The 26,620-nt window shown below is 57.1% G+C and overlaps 2 protein-coding genes across 2 annotated transcripts; both read left to right on the top strand.

The window, feature by feature from the left end:
• Positions 1-1,329: 1,329 nt before the first annotated feature.
• LOC142068345 (avidin-like) lies at positions 1,330-9,166 on the top strand. The gene is made up of 4 exons (XM_048834713.2): positions 1,330-1,488; positions 4,504-4,714; positions 6,566-6,686; positions 8,572-9,166. The coding sequence occupies exons 1-4, from the start codon at positions 1,414-1,416 to the stop codon at positions 8,603-8,605; spliced, it is 441 nt and encodes a 146-aa protein (XP_048690670.1). The 5' UTR covers positions 1,330-1,413; the 3' UTR covers positions 8,606-9,166.
• A 5,772-nt stretch (positions 9,167-14,938) lies between these two features.
• On the top strand, positions 14,939-24,174 carry LOC142068371 (avidin-like). Its single transcript, XM_075128301.1, has 4 exons — positions 14,939-15,083; positions 16,845-17,052; positions 21,610-21,730; positions 23,285-24,174. The coding sequence occupies exons 1-4, from the start codon at positions 15,012-15,014 to the stop codon at positions 23,352-23,354; spliced, it is 471 nt and encodes a 156-aa protein (XP_074984402.1). The 5' UTR covers positions 14,939-15,011; the 3' UTR covers positions 23,355-24,174.
• The last annotated feature ends 2,446 nt before the right edge of the window (positions 24,175-26,620 follow it).

The raw sequence follows: 26,620 nt of genomic DNA, 5'->3' as shown, positions 1-26,620 counted from the left end.
AGGAACTGAAACTTTCTTGATTAAATCACTTTCACACCCTTCAGTGGCAGTAAACTGCTTGCAAAGACTCCATGAGGATTCCTTTCCCGAGAGCTTTTCTATGCAACAATTCACCCTTCCCAGAAATTCTGCTCTTACCCTCTTTACCGAGGTCTTGCTCTAGAGGAACACTTTCCTGAGCAACAACAGACTCTTTTCAGAGTAACAGCCGTGTTAGTCTGTATTCGCAAAAAGAAAAGGAGGACTTGTGGCACCTTAGAGACTAACCAATTTATTTGAGCACGAGCTTTCGTGAGCTACAGCTCACTTCATCGGATGCATACTGTGGAAAGTGTAGAAGATCTTATTATATACACACAAAGCATGAAAAAATACCTCCCCCCCCCCCCCCTCTCCTGCTGGTAATAGCTTATCTAAAGTGTATGATAATCAAGGTGGGCCATTTCCAGCACAAATCCACAGCCTCCAGAGGCAGGGCCAACCCCAGCCCCGCAAGGCAGCAGGGCCAGCGCCCATCCCTGGGGGTCGCCCTGACCTTCGGCTTGACAGTAACAGCAGCTGCAGCCCCTCAAACAACAAGGGGGCAAATACAGGCTGGCGCCTCCCAGAGCCAGGGCAGAAAGGCCGCCAGGGCCTGGCAAGGGCCCTTCCGAGCAGCCTGCTGCCCATGGCAGGACTGGAGACAAGAGAAACCGGGGCGTGGGGGGCTTAGGCTGGGGGGGGCTCAGGTTTGGGACTCAGGCTGCAGGAGGCTCAGGTGGGAGACTTGGGGTGCAGGGGGCTCAGGTTGGGAGACTTGGGCTCCCGGCATTTGGGTCACAGGGTTTGGGCCCAGTCTGACTTGGAGCTGAAAGTTCAAAGGAGCCCAAAGCTGCAGGACAGAGACCCTCCCTCCAACCTGCCGGGATTCCCAGAGTTTCTTGTGCCCGGAGCCAGGGACCTCTGTGTGGTGCCAAGTGAGAGCATCCCTCAAACTGAACCTCCCCTGCCCCATGGAGCCTGCTGCCCCCAGGCCAGGAGCTCCCCCCTGGGGCCCTCCTGCCCCTAGAGCTCCACGCTCTGTATAGCCCAGCCGGGGTCCTCAGGCCAGCACCGCCCACTGCGTGCTGCGCTCACATCAGCCCCCCTGGCCCCACCTGGCACACAGGGGCCCATCCAGCGAGCGGCCAAACGCTTCCCACCAGCAGCCCAGCAGGGCAGGCGTCACATGGCCGGTCACTGGCAAACGCTTCTGGGAACTTCAGGTCCCACTGCAGGAAAAACAACTTGCAAAAGCCAGCACTTGCTCAATACCTGGCACTGCCAACGAGTGAGGTCGCTGGAGCTATAAATAGGAGCCTGACTGGGAGCCCCAGGCATGAGTCCCTGGAGGGAGACTCACCTGGTGTCTGCAGGTGCCTTCCACTCCCAGAGATGATGGGGAAAGTCGCCTTCTCCCTGCTCCTCGCCCTGGCTCTGGTGACCCTCGGGGTCTCCTCAGCGAGAAAGGTATGGGGCAGGGCGAGGGGCCGAGGGGGCTGGGCGCTGGCTCTGGGACGTCTCAGGTGGGGCAGGGCGAGGGGCCGAGGGGGCTGGGCGCTGGCTCTGGCCGGGGCAGGGGGCTCTTGCTTGGGGCAGGATGGCGTGACAACCTGGGGCGAGGAGCAATGGGGTCAGACACTGAAATGAGTCTTGCGGAGGCAAGAGGGGGGTAGGGACTTTCCCCCCTGCCGCGATTTTACTCTCAAGGGAAAGCAGCATCATCTCTTGCAGCAGCGTTTGGACTGAGCCGCTGCACGTCCCAGTGGGGAGATTCCCCCTCCCGCAAAGGGCAGGGACAGGAATGGCTCCGGGGTTTGTTGTTTTATTGTGACGGGAAAGAACTCCCGGGGTGCCCGGCAGATGATGGAGCCGGGAGCAGAATGTCGCAGTGGGTGGGCAAAGGGGCGGGGCAGGAAATGCCCCCCGTGAATGTGTGACAATGGGCAGTGCGGTGCTTGGGGTGCCCTAAAACCCAGAGCAAGCTGGGGGAGCCGTGTCACAGCCAGCAGACACAGCTGGGTAAGCAGACGCACAGTGTGAGGGGGCCAGATGCAGCAGGCTCGGCTCTGCAAAGCTCCCAATCTTCAGCACTGGGACACAAGACTCCCTTCGATTTGATAGCATGACACCCCCTTTTCTGGCTACTGGTCACCTTCAGGGTGTTTGGCACCAGGATCCTGTGGCTGGGCCTGTGCGAGGGTAGAGCAGGGTGAATTGGGCATGCGGGAATTCCCAGCCTGGATTCCTCCATGGGGCCAATTAACTCAGTTTCCCATCGCCAAACCTAGTCAATACCAGCTTCTTCAGAGGAAGGTGTGTGGAAGCATGGAGGAGGCAGTAACCGGATTAAAGTGCCCCAGAAGAGCTTCCGCCTGACCCCAGCAGTCAGGGGTGCACTCCTGCCCAGAAGCAGGAGGGGTCAGAGCCCTCCCAAAACTTGTATGTGTTTTAATCGTTACTGTTCTATTTCAGTCTGGTTTCATTCACCATAGAAACATCTGAGCCTTTTCTGGACACTGCTAAGCTTGTGGCCTTGATGAAATCATGTGGCAGAGAGTTCCACAGATTGTGCAGAGTATGAGAAAGTATTTCCTTTGGATCAGTTTTAAATTTGCTGCCTTTCAGTTTTATGTAATGTTCCTGTGTTATGAGAATGAGCAGCAGCACTAAGGAACCTCCTTTGTCCTAGTCACTATCATGTGTCCCTCTGTCATGTTAGCTCTTATTTGTCACCTCTCTGTCTCCCCCGCTCCATCTCTACCCATCCTTGTCACCCCTTTGCGAACCCCTCGACTCCCGCAGTGTCTGGTTTGAAGTGGGGAGGCCAAAACGGAACACGGGCTCCTTGGAAGGGCTTCCCAGGGATTTATAGAACATACCAAAAAAAACAATGTTAAGAGACTGGTAAGAAAAAGTCAAGCACTCAAAAGTTAGGAAATACCAGGTTGCCCAGACAACCTGAATTCATCCGCTCCATGCTACAGTCTCTAATTCCACAGTCACAGCCCGGCCCCTGCCCAGTCGGTGCACACAGGCTCATTGGATGCCTTGTTATGCCATATTTGCTTTTATGCTCGTTATTCCGGTGTGGCCCTGGGCCTCATTTACTGCACACTGTTTAAAGCCTGCACAGAACACCGAGCTGCTCATGTCCTCCTGGGTTTCTCGAAGTAGCTCTTCCTGGAGTATTTTAGTGGGTTACAAATATTCATGAGTTTCTGTTCCTGGAAATCCTTGGGAAGGGCTCTGAAATGAGCGAGGAGAATGCTTTGCCTAGAACATCTGCCTTATGGTGAGAGAAAGCGACTCGAGCTATTTAGTTTCTCACAGAGACGGCTTAGCGGTGACTGGAACATGGAGCAGAAATCCATACGCTGGGCAGAGATTTCAGAACCAGCCAGCAACTTGATCTAGCAGCCAAAGGCAGAACAAGACTAGAAATCAGGTGTAAAATTTTAACGGAGGGGAATTAACCTTGGGAATGCCTGACCTAGGGACGTGGTGGAGTTTTAAAGTCAAGACTGGGCGTCGTCCTCAGAGCTCTGCTGCAGCACAGCCAGGAGGGACGCTCGTGATCTGCAGGGCCCTTCTGCCCCTAAAATCCATGGTATGAAGTGTCCCCATTTTACAGGTGGGGAACGGAGATGCCAAGGTCAAGGCCAGATCTGTCACAAGTGTTGGCTCATTTTGGATGTCCTATTTGTGAGGCCGAGGGTCTGGTTTGTCAGTGAACTTGGCGTTTGACAGCACTATCCTCGCTCAAAGCCCAGCTCCCACTGACTGCAGGGGTGAGCGCCTCGCGCTTCTGCAAATCTCAGCCCCATCGTCTTGAGTCAGGCGCCCAGAAAATGAGCGCACCGGGCTGGTGTAGGTGACTTGCCCAGCATCACCTGAGACCCATGTGGCAGAGGCTGGGACAGAATCTCATCTCCAGGGCAGCATTCAGCTTCCACCATGACACCATCCTCTCTCTTCCTGCAGTCCCCTGCCTCAGTCACTCGCACCTTCCAGCTTCTGCAACAAATGAGGCAGGGGTCCTACGGACCACGGCTGGTTCCCTGCACAGCCCCAGGTCAGCCCCAGAGCAGATCTGTACCGAGCACTGAATGAGATGGGTCCTGTGGGAAACTAGCGTGTGAGCTTGTAGTTAAAGACATGGCCCTCGCTGCCATGAGATCTCACTGAAGCCATCAGCTGAGCAGGCTTTGGAGAGGGGCTGAGTGTTCCTGTGGGTAATGGGAACAGCCGGAGACAGTGTGCAAGGAGAAAAACACAGCACAGGAAGGGATCTGACCCCAGAGCCAGCCATTCCCTGCAGGTTTGGGGCAGAGAATCCGATCACAGACCCATGCTCTGTCCCTCTCCTTGTTTGTGGGTCTGGCTCCCGTGTTCGGCGCTCTCAGGGGCATGGCCTAGGGGAGCATTGGGCCCTGCAGCGCTGCAGGGGAGGGACCCATCCTGCTGACCGTGTCTCTCTTTCAGTGCGTCCTGTCTGGACTGTGGAAGAATGAGCTGGGCTCTAACATGACCATCTCTGCCGTGAACACCGATGGGGGATTCACCGGTTTGTACCACACAGCAGTGACGGCCACCGACAAACACATCCGGGTGTCACCCCTGAAGGGGTCCCAGAAGCCCACGAACCAGAGGAAGCAGCCGACCTTTGGCTTCACCGTGAGCTGGACGTTCTCAAGTACGTGGCCCGAGGGTTCAGTGCCCGGGGTGGAGGGGAACGGAGGGGAATTCAGTGCTAACCAAGCTGAAACACTTCCCCGCCCAGTCTCTGCACCGTCCTCTGCTCTTCCAGCCCCTTAACGCTCAGCTTTGGCCAGTGCCAGGGGCTCTGAGCCAGAACTGAACAGACTGGAAACAAGATACAAATGTACCAACCTCAAACCAAAGGGCTGGGGCCTGGCCTCAGACCCATGGTGGAGGGCCCATTGCTCACCCTGGGCTGTGTCTCCAAGGCCATGTAGTCAGAGCTCCTGGGGTCCATCCTCGGCTCTGCCTGGGACTTGCCGAGGGCTCTTGGGCAGCTTCCCCATCACCTCTCCACCTGCCTACGGGGACCCTTGGGGGACCCACCTCCCCAGCTGGGTGCGAGGCTTCAAGTGCTCTGGGGACGAGAGGCCCTGGGGAACACTGCGAGCTGCTTTGTCTCCTCCCTGGCTTGTCCACGGCAGCCTGCTGGGGCTGCTGCCAGAGCTGTGCACGTCCCAGCACCGGTGTTGCTGTGAACTGTTAGTCACTGTCTGTATTAGGTAGTGCCAAGGTCCCTGTGGCGCTAGGCGCTGTACAGACCCAGCCCCTGGCTCAGCGCTCAGCCATCCCGTGCGCACAGGGCACTTGTCGGCCTCCCCAGGCTGGGTGCGAGGCCTTGCTCAGCAGACGCGCTGGGAACCATTACTGGGAACCGCCTCCTGGGGGGCTCCGAAGCAGCGGACAGAGGGTGGGGGCAGCAGGAGCATGTCCCCCTGCAGACGCGGGGGCTGTGAGACACAGGGGTGGCGGGGGAGCCTGGAGGAGGGCGTGCAAACTGGAGCCATCCAGAGCAGACTGAGGGGTGGGGATGGAGCCTTAAGGCTCATGGGGGGTGGGGGGAGGGAGGGAGGAGAAGCAGGAGAACCTGAAGCAGGAACTTCCATTCAGCACCTGCCTCCAGCCCCATCCCATTAGTCTTCCCCATTCCCTTCTGCCCCTCCCCGGCCCCTATCCCCCGCTTCCTATCCCACCCTTTCCTCACCCTGCCCCATCCTCATCTGCCCTCCTGACCCCTCTGCCCCCTCCAGCCAACTCTGCCCCCTGTCCTGCATCTCTTCACCCCTCTGCACTGCAGACAGGCTGCGCCCTCTATCCCTCTGCCCGGCCTGGGGAAAACAGGGGGCCAGTGAGCGCACAGGAAAGGCAAGTTCTCGCTCTCAGTGCTGGGGCCCAGGACCAAAGAGGCAATTGCAGGGAAAGTCCCGCTCAGCCCCACGCTCAGGGAATCTTGGGGGCACTTAGCTGACAAACTCTAGCAAGTGTCTACGGAGCATGTGTGAAGGGAGACTTTTCAGGGACTTGTAACTTGCCCAACTTGGGGCTGGCCAAAGGCCAGTCTCCCCCACTGCCAAGTGTTGAGTCCCAGCTCAAGCATGGGGCATTCAAACTTCCCAGTGAGAAGGTGGTATGAATTTTTTAACATGGCAAAATTAACGTATTTTCCCCCAACCTTGTTCTTGGAAATGGCTGAACCATATTATGTTAAGAAGTAAAAGAACCCCAAACCTCAGCAGCCTGAGGCAGATGTCTGGCATGGGAAACTTCAGCTGAACTGTTGAAATGAGGCAAGTTATAACCAACTGAGAACAGGGTCTTCTAATGGAAAACTTTGGGCACCCTTAACTCTCGGTGCTGCTGCCAGCTCCACCGATGCCTGACTCTTTCTCCTGTTCTGTAGCGGTTCCGTCCACTCCAGTCGTGCTTTAAGCAACTCCGCCTCCTTCCCTGGGCTCTGTTTCTCGGGGGCCTCGCTGACTTTCACTCCTGTCGGGTTCCCCTGCAGACTCAATGACCGTCTTCGTGGGCCAGTGCTTCATGGATGATAAAGGGAAGGAAACTCTGAAGACCATGTGGCTGCTGCGTGAGGAGGTCAGCTCCCCCGGCGCCGACTGGAAAGCGACCAGGTGGGTGACTGGGCACCGACTGCCCAGGGGCGAAGGACTGGAGCGGGGACTGGCCCCGTCTCTCTGCCAAGGGCAGGGCTGGGATCCCGGCTCTGGTCCAAGGGCTCCTAGCGCTGGAGATGTAGGAAAACCAGCCTGCGGGGACAGGGCATGGCTCTCAGCCCAGAGTCACAAACCCATGGGGACCCTTCGCCCTCCAGTGTCTCGCTGGGGGAGGATGAAGTGGTGTGAACCGAAGGCAGGTTTATTCCCCAAGGCTGCAGAGTTCCCTGAGCCCTGTCACACCTCAGGGCTGTGATCCCGGCGGCCAGAGCCAAGTCCCCCCAGGCCTGTGAGAGACTAATGGGGAAACAGAGAGTGGGCTGGGGCAGCTTGTCACTGGGAAGCAGCCCCTGGGAACAGAACCATCTCCGGGGGTGCAGGCGGCTGGGGCACCTGGAAGAACTGGGAGAGTATGGATAATGAGGCTTCGGGCAGCCCTGGCAAAGCCATTCCCTGCTGTTACCCTGGGCTGGGCCCCAGCAAAGGCCTAGTTACCCCATGACACAGCCAAACATGCCTGCCACTGCTGAACCTTTTCCCTCCCGGGGCTGCTAGTGCCCCACGGCCCTGCCCGCCTTGTGGAGAGGCCCACGGGGAGTGGGGGAGGGGGCTGCCTGCCCTGGGGGCACCTCCCGGGGGGCACCAAGGGGAGATTTGAGCCAGTGGTTGCTGGAGGGCCCCTGCCCCCAATGGCCCTGCTGAGCACCACGGGGATGTGCAGCCTGCGGAGCCCCTGCCCCCCCCCCCCGGGTGCTGCTGGGTGGCTCTGAGGCCCTGCCAGTGCGGGGTGCCCACAGCCACGCTGCCTCCCTGGGCTGGGCGGCTGGGTGCCCCCCCGAGGTGGAGCCTGGAGGAGGCGTTTCCCCAGGCAGCGGTGCTCAGGCGGGTGGCCTGGGAGGGGGTGTCCTTCTTTGGTCTTTTCTCCTTCTGAGGCTGTTGCACTTTGTGCCCCTTCCGCCCCCTCCTCCCCCCGTATCGGGCAGCACCGAGTGCATGGTCTGTGCTGGGCAAATAACAGGTGAGAACAAACCACAGAGGGAAAATATCAGGCGCTGACGGGCTGCTCAGTCTAGCAGGGAAAGGCAGGACAAGAACCAATGGCTGGAAGCTGAAGCCGGACAAATTCCCATCAGAAATAAGGCCCAAATGTTTAACCCTTGGAGCAAGAGGCCAGGGCAGTGCTGGGTTCTCCAGCTCTTCACGGGCTTCAGTTCAAACCCGGCTGCTTTTCTGGAAGATGCTTCAGCCATTCACGAGGTACTGGGCTCAGGGCGGGGGGCGGGGGGCATTGTGGCTGACCTGTGCTACACAGGAGCTTAGCCTGGATGAGCTGATGGTCCCTTCTGACTAAGGGTAAGATTCTGTCCCAGGGATTTTTAGTAAAAGTCAGGGACTGGTTGCGGGCAATGAACAAAAATTCATGGAAGCCTGCAACAAACAAAGAAACAAACAGAGCCTGCCAGGGCTTTCAGCTGCTCCTGCCGCAGGGGCCCCACAGGGGCTGACCCAACCCCAGCCGCTGCTCCAGCAGGCTGGAGACCACTGCCCAGAGGCCCCAAGGTTGGCTGCCGGTCAGCTGTTTTGGTGCCTCCCCACACCCCAGCCGCCACTCCAGAGACCCCGGTGCTGACAGCTGGAGAACCCAGCACTGCCCTGGCCTCTTGTTCCAAGGGTTAAACATTTGGGCCTTATTTCTGATGGGAATTTGTCCGGCTCCATCCCTGCTCCAGAAGAAGTCCTGGAGGTCACGGAAAGTCACAGAATCTGTGACCTCCCTGACAGAATTGTAGCCTTACTTCTGACTGTCACTCTGCGAATCTATGAATTCTGCACTTCCCCGCAGGGTCGGCACAAACATTTTCACCCGGATCAAGTGACGGAACATGGGCGAATCCGTGAGGAGCGACGGTGCCTGGTGACCCTGTTTGCTGGGCTGCAGAATCGCCCGTCTCTGTCTCCACCTCCCCCTCGCTCTCCGGTGACCCCCCCAGACTCGCTGTCCCACCCCCCCATGCTGCAGTTTAGTTCCTTTCCCAGTAAAGCTCTTGCGCGGGAGGCAAATGAGTCTCTGGTGTTTTTACCGCTCTTGGCCCTTGGGGTGAAGCTGTTGCTGAGCCGTGACTCCCACCTGCCCCTCCCTGGATTCCCCGGGAGGTGCCGGATTCTCTCCCGTTAGCCAGGCCCTTCCTGGGACACCCCTTGGCAGGTTCATCCCCCTGGGTCGCTCCTTTGCTCCCTGCCCGTGGCCGGGGTACAGAATGCAGCAGCCGGTGTACAGCCCCTAGGAGACGCCCTTCCCGGCTAAACGGCCCTTCGCTCGCTTGGGAGGTTCCTGTCCAGCGCTCTCAGCCCTGGGTTTCGTTTCTCTCCAGCATCCGGCGCCACCCACCTTGAGATCTAGGCACCAGAAGCCAAATAAACATTTTTCACTGGAAAAACAGGGCTCAGTTCTGTGTTGTTCTCCACGGGACGTGTAAGGCTCCAGAGGAACCTGGCACGGGGAAAGGGACGGGCAAAACCTGTGGATTAAAGCTCTGGAGATTCAAAGTCACGTGTTCCCACCCACCCCTGACTAAAATCCCACTGTAGCTTGGATCTGACTGGAGCAGTTGGGAACCTTGCCCCCCGCCATTGAGCAGGAAGGGAGAGGCCTTGAAGCGGGACCTGACCTCATCTCCTGGGATTTGAATAGCACACGGCGCATGGGGCTGGCTGGCCCTGGTGCAGAGGATGGAAGGGTCAGTCCCTGGGGCAGGCCCACATTAACACACTGGGCCAATAATCCAAAGGGGGAGGGAGGCCTTTGGGGAGCAGGACCTGCTCCACCCCCATGGGGAGCAGCCAGTCCTGGATCCCACAAGGGCAGAGGCAATTCTTGATTTAGTCCTAAGTGGTGCACAGGACCTGGCCCAACATGTGCACAGAGCTGAACCACTCGGTCATAGCGACCGTAATATAATTAAATGTAACATCATTGGGCCGGGGCGGGGGGATACCAAAGAACCTCAGCACAGGAGCATTTAACTTCAGAAAGGGGAACTACACAAAAAGGAGGAGGCTAGTGAAACAGAAATGAAAAGGAATCATCCCAAGAGTGAAATGCCGGCAAGCTGCCTGGAAGCTATTTAAGCCCCATAATAGAGGCTCAAATCAAATGTACACCTGAAATAAAAAAAATAGTAAAGGGGACCAAAGAAAAAATGCCACGGTGGCTAACAACAGAGTAAAAGAGGCAGGTGGGGCAAAAGGTTCCCTTTCAAAATGGGAGGGTCAAATCCGAGTGGGAACAACAGAAAGGAGCATCCGCTCCGGCAAGTCAAGTGCAAACGTGTAATTAGACAGGCCTAGAAGAGCAACAAGCCAAAGACTCAAAAACTAACATCAAACCTGTGCTAAATACACCAGCAGCAGGAAGCCTGCCAGACAATCAGTGGGGCCCCTGGACAATGGGGGTGCCAAAGGAACCCTTCTTCTTCTCTGTATGGCTGATAGAAACGTAGAGCAACAACAATACTCTACATTCAGATGGGTAAGCGAGATAACTGCCTGAGGCCTTCTTCATATTTGTGAATCGGGCATTGAGTCGTTATATGGTCCTGGTCTGTTCTGGGTGGCCAGTCACACACTGGAGAGTCTTTACTTTTCCATTTGTGCAGCAAGTATCCACATCCGCCATGGTTTGTGCAGATACAGATTAGGGTTCCCATGAGCTTTGTGGGAGATTGAAGCCAGGAATCATCTGCATCCGGTTTTTTACAAGGTGTTTATTTGTGACTTCTTGTGACTCCATTCGGCTTTCCAAGCTTCATCAGGGTTGAAGGTGCATTGTTGAAGGCTAAATGCGAGGGTCCAAAAGGGCTCACGTGACTTCAAGCGATGGTGTGGGACGTTGCTAAGGTCCTGGTGGATGGGAAAACATTCGTTTTCCACGATCCTCTGGAATTCCCGAAGGGTTGCAGCATCGCAGCGAATGGATGGGGGAGCCATGTGTGACAGCACCAGCAGCCAAGGCGTTGGGGTCAACTTCAGCTGGACATCAACAAGTTGAGTGCAGCTACTTCTGGTCAATGCTGGTGCCCAATACTCAGCTATGGAGTCGACAAAGGCCCTTGCTGATGTCCGTAATACTGATGCTGATGGTCCCCAGCTTGTGCTAGCCAGTTTCTGGACCAGGTTGACCCTTGTCTTCATCTTGGCAGCTACCTTCTTCAGATGGTTGTGGAAGGTTAGTGTGTGATCCAGCTTCCCTGCAGGATAGGTCGGCATGGGGTCATGTTCCGCAGTGTAGCCGCAGAAGGTCACTTTCAGGGTGTGCTCAGTGTTCCTGTTATCAAGATGGAATGCAGTGCTGTGGTTTTGTGAGGATTTGCCTTGAGCTTCCCTTTCCAGAAATATTCCTCCCTGGTGTTTAGGTCCCCATTCAAGGTGGACTTGAGGTCGTTGAAGGTGGCTACTTGCATTGCCAGGGCGAGATCATCCACATATGCAACTTTGCGCGACTTCGTTGGAGGCATGTTGCTCGTGTGATATTGAAAATTGTCGGCGTGAGTACTGAGCCTTGTGGCAGCCCATTGTTGAGGAACTGGGGTGAACTGACTTTGTTGCCCAAGTGGACACATAGCTGCCTACTGCTCAGCATCATCCATAGCAGACATAGTGTTTTGTGGCAGCGAGTGATCCTTGCGAGCTTCAGCATCAAGCCTTTAATCTAGACCATGCCGTAGGCAGATGACAGGTCTACAAAGCTGCACCCGTCTCAGATTTCCTCTGGAATCTGGCCTCCCTGTGGCTTACAAGGGCCAAAACTTGATCACAACAACTGTGTTTAGGCCAGAAAGACAAGGCCATTGCAGAGACGCTAAATGAATTCTTTGCATCAGCCTTCACAGCAGTCTTCACTGCAGCAGATGGGAGGGAGATTCCCACACCTGAGCCATTCTTTTCAGGTGACAAATCTGAGGAATGTCCCAGATTGAGGTGTCAATAGAAGAGGTTGTGATGTTCCCCTGGTGTTATCTGGACCGGTGATCTGCTAGGTCACTCCAATCCTTGACTCTGGGAGCCAGCCTGACCCTGCTCTGCTCTGAGAACCCCCACTCCCGGGCTGTTCACTCCGAGAGGGGAATTGTTTCCAGGGGGGAACCAGCTCTGGTCCCAGGGAATAGATCTACTAAAGAGTCTCCCTGCTCCTCCCAATGTCCACACACGGCCAACACCACATTCCCCCTGGCATAATATGGCTTCATCATATTCACATGGTACACCCGGCGGTGGTGCGCCCGGTTCGACAGCTCCACCACATAGTTTACCTCACTGAGCTGCTTGACGACCTTGAAAGGGCCCTCCCAGGCGGCCTGTAGTTTGTTCTTTCTCACAGGGATGAGAACCATCACCTGATCCCCGGTGGCGTAGGCACGGGCCCGCGCCGTGCGGTCATACCAGACCTTCTGCTTCCTCTGGGCTCTGGCCAGATTCTCCCTGGCCAGGCCCATGAGTTCAGCCAGTCTCTCTCGGAAGATCAGGACATACTCCACCACTGACTCTCCATCGGGAGTGGCCTTCCCCTCCCACTCGTCTCTCATCAGGTCTAGGGGGCCCCTCACCCTCCTTCCATATAACAGTTCGAAAGGCGAAAATCCGGTAGACTCCTGGGGCACCTCCCTGTACGCGAACAGCAGGTGAGGTAAGTACTTGTCCCAATCCTGCGGGTGCTGGTTCATAAAGGTTTTCAGCATCATCTTTAGCGTCCCGTTAAACCTCTCCACCAGCCCATTGGACTGGGGGTGATAAGCTGAGGCCCAGTCGTGCCGGACCCCACATTTCTCCCACAAGCACCGGAGCGGGGCCGACATGAAGTTAGAGCCTTGGTCTGTCAAGACTTCCTTGGGGAACCCCACTCGGCTGAAAATGGTCAGGAGCGCATCGGCCACGGTGTCTGCTTCAATGGAAGCTAAGGGCACTGCCTCGGGGTAGCGGGTGGCGAAATCTACCACCCCCAGAATGTATTTCTTCCCCGACCGGGTCGTCTTGCTGAGAGGCCCCACGATGTCCATAGCCACCTTCTGGAAAGGCTCCTCTATGATGGGCAAAGGTCTCAAAGGCGCTTTCCCCTTGTCCCGGGCCTTCCCCACCCTCTGACAGGGGTCACAGGATCGGCAATACTGCAAGACCCCGGGCCAGTAAAAGTTCTGTAGCAACCTCTGTCACGGAGTCCCTGGGCGATGCTCTGGAACTGCTCCCCACGAAGCCAGGCAGGACTCTGGGGAAGTCTCCTCTCTGTGAGCAGCCTGTCTGCAGGACACACAGCTCACCCGGCTTCCACCTTCCTGGGTCTGACCCCGGAGCATTCAGCATCCTCTGCCCCTCCGTGCGCTTCCCACAGCGAGTCCGCTCAGGTGGGGTCCTGGGGAAGCCAGAGGGTCCTGCCCCCCAACTCCGCAGTCAGACGGGACTCTCAGCCAGCCAGTAAAACAGAGGTTTATTAGACGACAGGAACATGGTCTAACACAGAGCTTGTAGGTGCAGAGAACAGGACCCCTCAGCTGGGTCCATTTTGGGGGGCAGTGAGCCAGACAACCACATCTGCCCTTCACTCCATGTCCCAGCCAGCCCCCAACTGAAACTCCCTCCAGCCCCTCCTCCTCTGGGCTTTGTCCCTTTCCCGGGCCAGGAGGTCACGGGATTCCTTTGTTCTCTAACCCCTTTAGCTCTCACCTTGCAGGCGGGAGGGGCCCAGGCCATCAGTTGCCAGGAAACAGGGTGTCGGCCATTCTCTGTGTCCAGACCACTGCACACACCTGCCCTCTAGGGCTCTGCATTGATCATACACCCTTACCCCACCCCTAGAGACTTAAGAACTGCCTAGGGGAAACTGAGGCACCCCCACACTATTCAGAGGAACCATTAAGAACAGTCCCACTTCGTCACAGGGGGTTCCAAAGAGGTTGGAGCGCGGCTGTTCTCAGTGGTGGCAGATGACAGAACAAGGAGTAATGGTCTCAAGTTGCAGGGGGGAGGTTTAGGTTGGATATTAGGAAAAACTTTTTCACTAGGAGGGTGGTGAAGTACTGGAATGGGTTACCTAGGGAGGTGGTGCAATCTCCTTCCTTAGAGGTTTTTAAGGCCCGGCTTGACAAATACTTGGCTGGGATGATTTAATTGGGGATTGGTCCTGCTTTGAGCAGGGGGTTGGACTAGATGATGTCCTGAGGTCTCTTCCAACCCTAAACTTCTATGATTCTATCTGAGTTAAAGAAAATCAGTGACAGAAACTGGTTTAAATGCTCCCATTTAAAGGGACCCAGCATCTCGTCAGAGCTGGTTTTGGTTTTGGGTTGGTGGCCCCATCCCTCCCCGTCCTGCGGATCCCTCCTGTGCCTGCCCACCCCCCTGGGTCCCCTCCTTCCCCCTGCAGGCCACGGCCTCCTGTGCTTCTCCAGCTGACCCCTCCCCTGTCGGCATTTCTGCCCCTCAGCCCGGCCCCAGCTCTGTCCCCACAGCGCTTGGCACTGCTCTGTCCTGCTCTTGCCCTCTCATCCTGCTGTTGCGGCTGCCCACGTGCTCTCTCCTCACTCGCCCCGTTCCTGAGGGTGACTAGTTGCCGTCCTGATTCCTCATCCATGAGTCACGTTTGCTGGCCCTTTAGCGTCGTGTCGCTGGCAGCCTTTGCCGTTGCAAGGTGCTGTGTGTTCACAGAAACCACCCGGAAATGGGGGCCCATTTCCCTGCGCTGCTGTTCGTACATATTCTCCAGAGCCGTGCAGAGCCACCCCGTGGGGAGGAACCAGCAGCTCTTGGGTCCCCCAGGGGGGCCGTTACTGCCGCCTTCGCCGGTCAATTGTCTCATTGCAACAGCCGCAGAACCTTTGGACTCCACCGTTCCTGGGCCTCAGGGCCCAGCGAGGAGCGAACCTGATGAGCCTCTGCACCAAAGTGCTCTCAGCCAGGCCTGGGCCTGGCTCCATCGCTTCACACGGACTCAACCGATGCTCTGGGCATCAGGGGTTTCCAGAGAGCCACAGTCCTGGCCTCGGGTTCGGTCAGAAGTTGCACAACACTGCTTGGGTCACACGGCCCTTTTCACTTTCTCTTTCTTTTCCTCAGAAATTAAATTTAAGCAAAAATCTCTATTTCTTGGAACTGCTAATCAGTAAATAACCAGCACCCATCCCAGCCCCGCCTGTGTCTAGGGTTATAAATAGGGGCCTGAGTGGGAGTCCCAGACACGAGTCCCTGGAAGGAGATTCCTCTGGCACCTGTGGGCAGCCTCCACTCACAGTAACAATGGGGAAAACGGGTTTCTCTCTGGTCCTTGCCCTGTTTCTGGTGACCGTTGTTGCCTCTTCAGAGAGAAAGGTACTACACAGGGCGAGGGTCCGAGGGGGCTGGGCGCTGGCTCTGGGGTGTCTCCGGCCGAGGCAGGGCGAGGGCCCAAGGGGGCCGGGCGCTAGCTCTGGGGCGTGTCAGGGCGAGGGCCCGAGGGGGCCGGGCGCTGGCTCTGGGGCGTGTCAGGGTGAGGGGCCGAGGGGGCCGGGTGCTGGCTCTGGGGTGTCTCCGGCCGGGGCAGGGTGAGGGGCCGAGGGGGCCGGGCGCTGGCTCTGGGGTGTCTCCGGCCGGGGCAGGGCGAGGGGCCGAGGGGGCCGGGCGCTGGCTCTGGGGGTCTCCGGCCGGGGCAGGGCGAGGGGCCGAGGGGGCCGGGCACTGGCTCTGGGGCGTGTCAGGGCGAGGGCCCGAGGGGGCCGGGCGCTGGCTCTGGGGCGTGGCGGGGCGAGGGCCCGAGGGGGCCGGGCGCTGGCTCTGGGGGTCTCCGGCCGGGGCAGGGCGAGGGCCGAGGGGGCCGGGCGCTGGCTCTGGGGGTCTCCGGCCGGGGCAGGGAGCAGTGAGAGCCGGAGGGGAGCGATGGGCGATGGGTCAGGCGCTGCAATGACCCGTGGAGGTGAGGGCAGGCGGGGGGCCTTTCCCCACGCCGGGATCCCGCTCTGGAGGCAACGCAGCCCCGTCGGGCACAGCGACCTGCGGGCTGAGCGCCGCACGCCCCACTCAGCCAGGCAGGTTGTGTCCCGGTGAGGAGACTTCTCGGGGACCGGACAAGAAACGCCCTGAGGTGGTGACGGTGCCAAGCCAGGGAGCCCCGCCAGGGCCCCAGGCTCCAGCTCACCAAGCTCGAGCAACCCGCGGGGGGCCTGGAGCCGCTCCCTGCCGGAGCCGCCAAGCAGGACGTTCAGTGCAACGGGCTGGAAGCCGCAGGCTCAGATTCTCAAAGCCCCGCGTTACCCCGTCAGCAGAGATCAAACACGACTGAGCGGCTCCCTCAAATCGGAAACCCCTTTTGTCCTTCGAGAGCACCCGGGTCTCAGCCCCCAGCTCGCGGGTCCCTGTCTCCCTGAGCCGCTGGGGGCTGGAACCGGGCGGATTTCACTGCTGCTTTGCCTGGGCATTCGCCTTCTCGGGTCCGAAACGTCCCAGGCCAGAGTCACTCTGGGGACTGGGCTTTCTGAGCAGCCTTGGCAGGGGCAGCTCGGCTGCGGATCCCTCCCCGTGCCGTGGGCGTAGGAGAGGCCAGGCGGCACCCAGAGCACCCCCGGGCGGGGCCGGAGACAGCACGTCCCGGACGACGTTGCGCTGCACCCGTCCCGTCCTCGTGCCCAGCAGTCCCAGGGCAGACCTGCTCCGGGGGACCGGGAGACGCGCCAGTGGCAGGGAACCTGCCACCTCTCTCGGGCCCCTCGGGGCCCTGCGGCTCCGGGGGACGGACGGCTGCTGTCTCCCCTGCCTCAGAGACGCTTCCCTCGTTGTGTGTGGGGAGGGGACGGTGGGGTGGAGAGAGGAAGGGGGACGCCTCCTCCGTACCCCCGGGTTCGGAGAGAGAAGGCAGAGCCCCCGCCCAGCGGCAGAGGGAGGCCGGGTGCTATGGTTGGGAGGGTTTTATTTTTATTGGGCAGGGGGTTCCCCTCAATGGCCAGGAGTCAGAGCACAGACCCCCTTGGTCACTGGTCGTCCTCTGCTTTGTGGGGTCTGTGTCCTGCGTTTAGGGCTCTCGGGGTCACAGCCTCAGCTGGGGTCTGACCCTCCTGACTCCACCATCCCCTTCCCGCTGACTGCACCCCCCTCTTTCAGTGCATCCTGACTGGAGACTGGCAGAACGACCTGGGCTCTAACATGACCATCTCTGCCGTGAACGGGGCCGGGCAGTTCTCTGGGTTGTACCTCACAGCGGTGTCAGCCACAGAAAAGCCGATCCTCGTGTCGCCCCTGAACGGATCCCAGCATGTCGACAACCTGGAGCAGCCAACCTTCGGGTTCACCGTCAAATGGAGCTTCTCAGGTACGTGCTCCAGTGGCTTTGGGGACAGGGCTGGCCTTACCATGAGGCGAACTGAGGCGCCAGACTGTGGGGGGCACCACTAGGACCCAGAGTGTAGAAAATTGTGTCTGCTGCGGATTCTCTCTGCTCGAGATGCCCAGAGAGGGGGGAGTGCTGGGCTGGAGGAAGGAGGGCACAAGAGACATAAGAGGCAGGCAGGAGAAAGGTGAGAGGGAATCACAGAAAGCAGCAGGAGCTGCAGGCAGAGAGAGGAGGAGGAGCCTCTTATGTACCTCTCTAGCACCCCAGGAGCCTGGACTGATTAACCCCAGCTTCTCGGGGAGCTTCCTGTGTCCTCCGGCGTCCCTGAACCCACTTGAGGAGAACAGGCCGTCAACTGAAGGAGTAGGAGCCAGTTAGGCCCTTAAGACGCTGACATCTTCCCTCACTCAGGCCCTGCTACCAGCCTGCTTATTTGTCCCCTTCAACTGAGTGTTGAGAGCCACTGTAGCTGGCCCAGAACAGCAGCCATGAGTGAAAGAAGAAAACGCCCCTCTGGGGCAGCATTCAGAAAAAGAAAGCAAGCAAAGGAAGCTTTTCTATCTAAGCGGGAAGGAGCTCTCCTGAGATACGTAGACACAAATGTTCACGATGAGCCTTCCGGCCCCAGGGAGGATGTGAGTGGTGAGGAGAGGCCTGATCTTCCAGTCAGTCAGAGTGCAGGTGACCTGGCAGCTACTGCAGCATCCGTATCTCCATCTCAAATGGATGTAGCCATGCACATTCCTGAAGAAAAGTGTAGATCAGAGAAGAGTGTGGTGGAGACGCAAGAAACGGCTGCTGCTGAGTTTAGTTCCTTAAGTCTAGAGGATCCAGGACTGTGGACCCCCCTGAGCGGTAGCCTGAAGGACTTCCTTGTACTGCACGGGCCACAGCAAGTGAAAAACTTCATGTCCCCAAAGACAATGGTGGTCAGTGATGCAGCATCAGCAACTTCTAGTGAGGCTGCTGAATTTTTTAATGTAATTCAAAGCATCGATGGATCTTTCTCTGCATCAACTCATCGATGGCAAATTTTGAAGCAACATCTGGGAACATCCTCTCTGACACTGAAACCACTGAGTGCCAAACAATGGGAAAGTCGAGTGGAGGCGATAAAGCCTCTCAAACACCAAATTGGGAAGATAGATGATGCCATAGTTGCCATTATGGAGGATAATGCTGTGACAGGAACTGTTCGTGGGAGAACAGTGGCAGAGGGAAATGGAATCACCAGAAACATACCTAACTTCAAATTTCCGTGTGGCTTAGTGTTGTGGCATGACATACTGTTTGAAATAAATGTTGTAAGCAAGAGACTCCAAGATGTTGACCTTGATATATCTGGAGCAATGGAACAACTGGACAAAGCAAAGTCATACCTACGGTCTTACCGGTCAGATGAGGGATTTCAAAACATTCTGAAGAGTGCACAGAAGTTGGCAGAGAACTTCACACTGAAGCTATTTTCCCACCCATTCAAGAACACAAGAGTCACCGAAGAAGAAGACATTTTGATTACGAGGCACAGGATAATCCCATAAGAGACCCCAAACAACAATTCAAAGTTGAATTCTTTAACCAGGTGCTAGATTGTGCAATACAGGCAGTTGAAGAACGTTTCATGCAGCTCAGGGAACACAGCAGTAGATTTGGGATGTTGTATGATATTCCCAAACTCCTCACGATACCTGAAGAAGACCTACACCAGCAATGCAGGGCACTAGAGACAGTGTTGATGACACACGATGACATGCGCGATATTGATGCGAGTGATTTAGGGGATGAACTGAAAGCCCTTTCAAGATACATTTCAGCAGGATCAACTCCAAAGGCTGTTCTGGAATATATGTGCACAAATAAGATGGCCACCCTCTTTCCACATGCTTTTGTTGCTCTGCGTATACGTCTAACACTTCCTGTAACAGTTGTGAGTGGAGAACGCAGCTTCTCCAAGCTGAAGTTAATAAAAACATGTCTACGCGCCACACTGACACAGGAGAGGCTGGTCGGCCTTGCCACCATCTCAACAGAGCACGAGCTGGCCCAGACTATGGACCTTCAGCAGGAAGCAGTTCAAATATTTGCAACCAAGAAGGCTCAGAAAGCACCACTTTGGCTATTCAAACAGATACAAATGCCGGTGTTTACTATGCAGACAAGAAACGTTACCTTCGCTATTCAGGCGTTTGAAAGTTAAGTGTTACTTAAAATGTTTGAACAAGGCATTTTAAGTCGTGAGTTCTCCTTTACTGGGGTAGGTAGCAGAGCAGCACCCTGAGAGGAGTAAAACAGGAAGAAGGCAGAATTGAGACCTTTCAAAGTTTTGGCCCATGCGAGGGGGTATGGGGGCCTCATTTGAGCTCCCCACCTCAGGTACCAAAATGTTGTGGGCCAGCCCTGTTCGGGGACCAGCGCGGAGGGTCGCAGGGAGAGGAACTCAGTGCTCAATGGGTAGGCTGAAATCCCCCCAGCTCCACCTGGGGCAGTGCCTGGTGCCCCCCACCCGGCCCACCCCAGGCCATCTTCCGCAGCCTCCTCCTCCTCCTCCCATTCGTGACCCTGCCTGTCGCAGGCCACCCCTTTGGCCTGGCACTGCCTCCCCATCTCATGCACCCAATGGCCAGCAACCTGCTGTGGCTGACAAGGCTCATCACAACGTAGTGATCCTCCCCGCCCCCCACAACACTCAGTAACTTTGGTTCCTGTGCCAAAGTCCCTGCCATCATTTCACCTCCTCTCTGGGTGGGGAACCAGCTGTTTGCCCTGGGACACTTCTGTTCTGGAGGGGCACGTTTTGGCAAAGCGGTTGCATTTGCCACATCCTCGGCATTCTTGCCCATATGCAGGATGGTTCCTATGGCATGGTCACGGCCACATTTAGAACAACCCTTCATTGCCCCTGGCTGCTCTTTTTTCACTGGATCCCAGGTTTTTGTTAGCAGCAGGACGGCTTCCAGCCTAGGCGCTTGCCAAAGGCAGACTCAGTGCGATGGGGGCACTTGTCTGTCTGGCTCACCCAGCCCTCCCAGTTGTTTTTAATCATTTCATCTGCACGATATTATACGTCCGCAGCATGTTCAAGGGTTTGGACAGCCTCGCTCGCACCGCGTTTGACACAACACACGCACAAGGCGGTCTCACTGAGCAATTCGCTCGGTTCTCAGTAGTCCCATGATTGTGCTGCCAGGTTTAAATCAGTCACATATTGATCCCCATCGGTCTGACTTCTGGTGAAAAATTGTGCTTCTCACACATGAAGTTGCTTTGCGGTGCACAGAATGCCTCAGACTCACTCTTTGAGACCTCTATGTTTTCTCCATCTGCATCATCATCAACTTGAAACCTCCCCTCGTGCTCCTTCACCTGTCCAGGAAGAAATAACTCTGTCTGCCGCCATCCATCTATTGTGTCTGCACCCAGAGCCGGTGCCAGGCATAAGCAGACTGAGCAATTGCTTAGGGCCCCGAGCAGCTCAAGGGGGCCCCCTTTAATTATTACTATGTGTTGTGGGGGGGAATATTCCCGCTTAGGGCCCGCAATGGCTGGTTCAGCACTGTCTGCACCACTCACAACACTGCGCACTCAGATCCTTGCTCCCACTTTTGCCATTTTTCTGCTGCATTTCTGCCAAACTCTAACTTTCCTGGAGGCTTTACATGGTCCTCCGCCAGGCACAGGCTCCTTGTCCTGTTCAGCCAGCAGCTTCCCTCCCCGCTCCTGCTGCTCTGCCCCATGCACATGCCTCCTAGGCCCATCTGCATGAAGCAGGCACAGCCCAGTGTTTCATTCAGTGCTCAGAGAATGGGGCAGCTCGTCAGTATCCCTTTTCATTCTCCTTAGGGTGACCAGGTGTCCGGTTTTCGACACGAACACCCGGTCAAAAAGGGATCCTGACAGCCCCTGTCAGCACCACTCTCTGCTAGCCTCTGCGCCGCATGGCCCCCAGGAAGCAGCCGGCATGTTCCCCTTCTGGCTCCTATGCATAGGGGCAGCCAGGGGGCTCCACACACTGCCCCCGCCCCAAGCACTGCCCCCGCAGCTCCCATTGGCCGAGATCTGCAACCAATGGGAGCTACAGAGGCATCGCCTGTGGACGGGGCAGTGCACAGAGCTGCCTGCCCATGCCTCTGCCCCAGCCCTGATCCCCCTCCCACCCTCCGGACCCCTCGATCCCAGCCTGGAGCACCCTCCTGCACCCCAAACCCCTCATCCCCAGCCGGAGCTCTCACTCCCTCCCGCACCCCAACCCCCTGCTCCGCCTGGTGATAAGGAGCGAGTGAGTCAGGGTGGGGACAGCGAGAGACAGAGGGAGGGGGAGGGAGTTCTGGGGTCCATCCTGGGCACTGCCAGTGACTCACTGGGGCCTTGGCCTGTCACTTCCCTTCCGTACAATGAGATCACTGTCTGGACCCACCTCCCAGGCTGGGCGTGGAGCCTGGGACGTGCTTGTGGGTGAGAGGTGCGGGAGAGGACACCAGGGGTCTCAGGCCGAGTGTCTCTGAGATTCGCTCTAACCCCTGTTCGATTCCATGGCAGACTCGACAACCGTCTTCGTGGGCCAGTGCTTCACGGATGATCATGGGAAGGAAACTCTGCAAACCATGTGGCTCCTGCGAGACAAGGCCAAATCCATGGATGATAACTGGAATGCAACCACGTGAGTGACTGAAAATCCTCATTCCCCAGGGAAGAGAATCATCTCCAGTGGTCTGGCTTCGCCATCCCAGGAGATGGACACAGCCTGTGTGGCGGAGACTCAGGTGATGGGGTGGGGACCAGTCCCGTGGCCAGAGGAGACAGGCAATGGCCTGCAGTGGGGAGCAGCACGTCTTCCCCAGACGCTCCTGCACTGACCACTGTGAGCCTGACTCTGGCAGGGAGGAGGAGGAGGAGGAGAGAAGATGGTGACAGGACCATCAGAAAAGCCCCAGAAGTCCTAAGCATCTGCAGACGGCCATCAGGTCCCCCCTCACTCTTCTGTTCTCAAGAATAACCATGCGCAGTATTTCTACCCTTTCCTCAGGTTGCATTTTCTAAACCTTTGATCGTTTTTCTTGCTCTCCTCTGGCCCCTCTCCAATTTCTCCACATCTTTCCTAAAGCGCAGCACCCAGACCTGGCCCAGGCCTCCAGCTGAGGCCTCCCCAGCGTGAGGAGAGGACAATCACCTCCCCTCTTGTACATATAACGCTCCTGTTAACACAGCCCTCGATTCGATCAGCCTTTTCCCCAGCTGCATCACGCTGTGGGCTCATGTTCAGTTTGTGATCCACGACACCCCACAGCTGGTTTCAGCAGTGCTCCCTCCTAGCTAGATGATCCCCACTTTGTAGCTGTGCATAGGATTTTTCGCTCCTGGCTGAAGTACTTTGCACTTGTCTTCTTTGAATTTCATCCAGGTGACCTCAGACCAATTGTTCAAATTCTCAAGGTCGCTCTGGATTTTAATCCTGCCCCCAAGTGCTGCCAGCCCCTCCCAGCCTGGTGTCACCCCCACATTGTATAAGCCCCCTCGCCATGCCATTGTCCAAGTCCTACATGAAAACATTGAGTAGCAGCGGCCCCAGGACTGACCCCTGGGGAGGGGGCCCAGGCCTCTGGTGCTACTTCGTGCCCCTCCCTGCGGCAAGGGAGCTCCTGCCTGGTGACCTGTTTGTGCCCAGCCCTCCTCAGAGCACAGGCTGGCACCCAGTGTGTCAGCAGCCAGGCGGGAGGCTACAGGGGGGCTGGGGGCACCTCCCGGGGGCACCAAGGGGAGATTTGAGCGAGTGGCTGCTGAAGGGCCCCTGCCCTCAATGGCCCTGCTGAGCACCATGGGGATGTGCAGCCTGCGGAGCCCCTGCCCCCCCCACCCCGGGTACTGCTGGGTGGCTCTGAGGCCCTGCCAGTGCGGGGTGCCCACAGCCATGCTGCCTCCCTGGGCTGGGCGGCTGGGTGCCCCCCTGAGGTAACGCCCATATTAATTGTCTGCCAGCCCCTGCATGGAGCTGCTGGGGGCCCCGTGAGATGAAGCCTGGACGAGGGGCGTTCCCCAGACAGCGGTGCTCAGCACCCAGACTAGGTGCCCTGGGGATGGGGTGTCCCTCTTTGGGCTTCTCTCCTCAGGCTCATGCACCTTCTGCCCCTGCCTCTTTCTCCCCTCTAGTGTATGGGGCAGCCCCGAGTGCAGGCCCGTGCTGGGCCAGTGACCCAGGCTCTGTGCTTCCCCGCAGGGTCGGTACAAACGTTTTCACTCGGATCAAGGTGCAGAATGTGGGTGAATCATTGAGGAACGACCTGTGACCAGTGATCCCAGCAGCACCGTGACCACACTCTGCAGCCCCAGGGCTCCTGGCCCCCCATCCGGGACTGTCCTGGGCTCTCTCGAGAGCGTGTCGCCCGGCCTCAGGGCTGTTTGCTGGGCTGCAGAATCACCCGTCTCTGTCTCCAACTCCCCCTCGCTCTCCGGTGACCCCCCCAGACTCGCTGTCCCACCCCCCCATGCTGCAGTTTAGTTCCTTTCCCAGTAAAGCTCTCGCGCGGGAGGCAAATGAGTCTCTGGTGTTTTTACCGCTCTTGGCCCTTGGGGTGAAGCTGTTGCTGAGCCGTGACTCCCACCTGCCCCTCCCTGGATTCCCCGGGAGGTGCCGGATTCTCTCCCGTTAGCCAGGCCCTTCCTGGGACACCCCTTGGCAGGTTCATCCCCCTGGGTCGCTCCTTTGCTCCCTGGACACTCAATAACAGATTTAAAAGTAGCCATCCTTCAACAAAAAAACTTCAGAAACACACTTCAAAGAGAAACTGCAGAGCTACAATTCATCTGCAAACTTACAACCATTAATTTGGGCTTGACCAGGGACTGGGAGTGGCTGGCTCACTACAAAAGCAACTTTCCCTCTCTTGGTATTGACACCTCCTCATCAGCTATTGGGAGTGGACCACATCCCCCCTGACTGAACTGGCCTTGTCAGCCCTGGTTCTCCCCTTGTAAGGTATCTCCCTTCTCTTCATGTGCCAGTATAACTTTGCCTGTATCTGTAATTTTCACTCCATGCATCTGAAGAAGTGGGTTTTTTACCCATGAAAGCTTCTGCCCAAATAAATCGGGTTAGTCTTTAAAGTGCCACTTACTCCTCGTTGTTTTTGTGGATACAGACTGACACGGTGAGCCCCCGATACTCCTTTGCTCACTGCCCATCGCTCTGTCCAGAGGCACCCGCTATCAGCCTGGACTCAGCTCAGCCTGGTGCTCTGGTCTGGGAGTCCCTGGGTGTCCCTGTTACCCCAACTCCCAACCACTTTGCTACTGAAATATCCAAGTCTGAGGCAGAAACTGAGGGACCGTCTAGACCTGCCTGAGCAGCCAGGTCTGAAAGGGGTCAGGCTGCATCACGCCCGGAAGACTGGGGCACGGGGATTTCTGAACCCGGTCATAACCCACCCACCTGCAGAGACCGCCCTGCGCTCGGAGCGCCGCAGCATCCTGGCTGAACGTCCAGCTCAGAGGCCCTTTGGGCACGGGGCAAGAGGCTGCAGAGCGAGTGCGATTCCCTGTCTCTGCACAACCTCGCTCCCCAGGCTGGCCAGGAGCTGTGCTCCATTTTCCGTCCCCAGGGCCCATGCTGTCCACAGCACTGCCAGCCCCCAGCCTTTGGGCTCATGAGTCAAACTCCAAAATCATGATTGACTTAAAAATCCTGGGGTTTTTAAATAGAACGCTGTGTTGTTAAAACTGCCCTCCAGTTATTGAGCCATTGGGGTTAGCTGCCAGCAGCAGTCCACACTGTGGGATCATCCCAGTTCAAAATTCAACCTTAAATGCACACACACAATTGCAGGTTGCAAACAAAACCTTCCAAACGTGACCAGAGTGCAAAGCAATGCAGCAATGCTTGCCTGAGTCTGCAGGGAGCCTGACACAACAGCTCTGAGCGGTGTAGACAGCTCATGTGTCTCAGTGCGGCGTTAACTCAGGCGGCCAATGATGAGGATGATGATGATGTAAATGTCAACATTATGAACTATTTCCCTGCATGACAGGAAAGGGAGGACCAGAGTGTGAAGAGTGACGCACTCCCTTCTGGAAACTTGTCTACATGGGAAAGTTAAGGTGCTCTGAGCTAAGCTGTGAATTGAAAGAGCTCGAGTTTCTACGGCTGTAAGGCCCCGCGCAGACACTCCTTTTTGGGCAGGCTCGCCTTTTCTCAGTTCTGTTTATTGTTTTGAAAGAGGTTTAAGAATAACTGAAAACAGTCGCTCTTAGTCCAGAATCCGAGTGTCCACACGGGGAGTTTTACCGCTATAACAGGCACATCGAGTTGCAGTGGGGGAGGTTTAGATTGGATATTAGGAAAAACTTTTTCACTAAGAGGGTGGTGAAACACTGGAATGCGTTACCTAGGGAGGTGGTAGAATCTCCTTCCTTAGAGGTTTTTAAGGTCAGGCTTGACAAAGCCCTGGCTGGGATGATTTAACTGGGAATTGGTCCTGCTTCGAGCAGGGGGTTGGACTAGATGACCTTCTGGGGTCCCTTCCAACCCTGATATTCTATGATTCTATGATTCTATGATCGGTTTCACGATAGTGGGGTAATTACATGGGTCAAATGTTTCTGTGTGGACAAGCGTAGTTTGACTCGTAATAACTTGGGTTTCCTGTCATAGTGCCCCCGGGTGCCTGGAGGCGGCCTTGCAAGCAGTCCTCAACCCCTGTGCCTCTGCAGCCCATCTGCCTCTCCTCGGGTCCTCCGTGGCTCAGCCCTCCGGCCAGTCACCTAAAGTCCAAGCCCTGTCCGGGGTGCCCAGACTCCCCAAATGACGCCAGCTTGAACAACCGTCCCAAATTACCTAAACAAAAGGCCCTTCTCGCCCTCCTGGGCTCTACCCACATTTCTTACTCTTACCAGTGCGCTGGCCCCCCAGGATTTTCCCACTGAGAGTCCAAATGCCCCGTCCATCACCCTGATCATCCACCCCGCCGGGCCTCCTCTTCGGCTCCCTGCTCCTGTAGGCCCTGGCTCAGGGTCCCTCACCGGAGCCTTCCCTGCTCCCTGTGGGCTCTGTGAGTCCCTGTTCCCTTTCCAGAACAGTGACCCCAGGACGGCCTCCCTGGATCGTCCCCTTCCCCAGGGCCCAGCACGGAGATCAGTTCTATCCCCAGGCCTTTCCCTATCTCCTCTCTCCTGGGTCTGCTCCCTTCAGCGGAGATCCCTCAGCTTCTTTCAAGGCCCAAGTGCCTAACAGGTCTAGCTCGGTCTGCTCTCTCCGGCCAGGAGGCCATTCATTAATCACCCCACAGGTACGGCCCATGACTCTGTTTCTTCCTCGTCTAGCAGGTGACAGGGTTTCGCCCCATCACAGACCCCCACCAGCATGAACCTCGCTGCAGGCCGCGTCTAGGGGGTGACTCCCAGCTCACATAGACTTCCCCGGGCTAGCACTCAGTGCGGTACAGCGCTGCCAGGAGCAGCGAAGCCGAGGTAGCCTAGGCAGCGGGAGTGGTGGCATGGGCCAGCCAACCCCGTACAAACCTGCCCGGACCCGTGCACGTACTCAGGGCGGCTAGCCTGG

The sequence above is a fragment of the Caretta caretta genome, chromosome 5 (assembly GCF_965140235.1).
Source record: "Caretta caretta isolate rCarCar2 chromosome 5, rCarCar1.hap1, whole genome shotgun sequence".
Classification (NCBI taxonomy): domain Eukaryota; kingdom Metazoa; phylum Chordata; order Testudines; family Cheloniidae; genus Caretta; species Caretta caretta.
The sequence above is the reverse complement of the archived record's forward strand: the minus strand, read 5'-3'. Positions and strand labels throughout refer to the sequence as shown.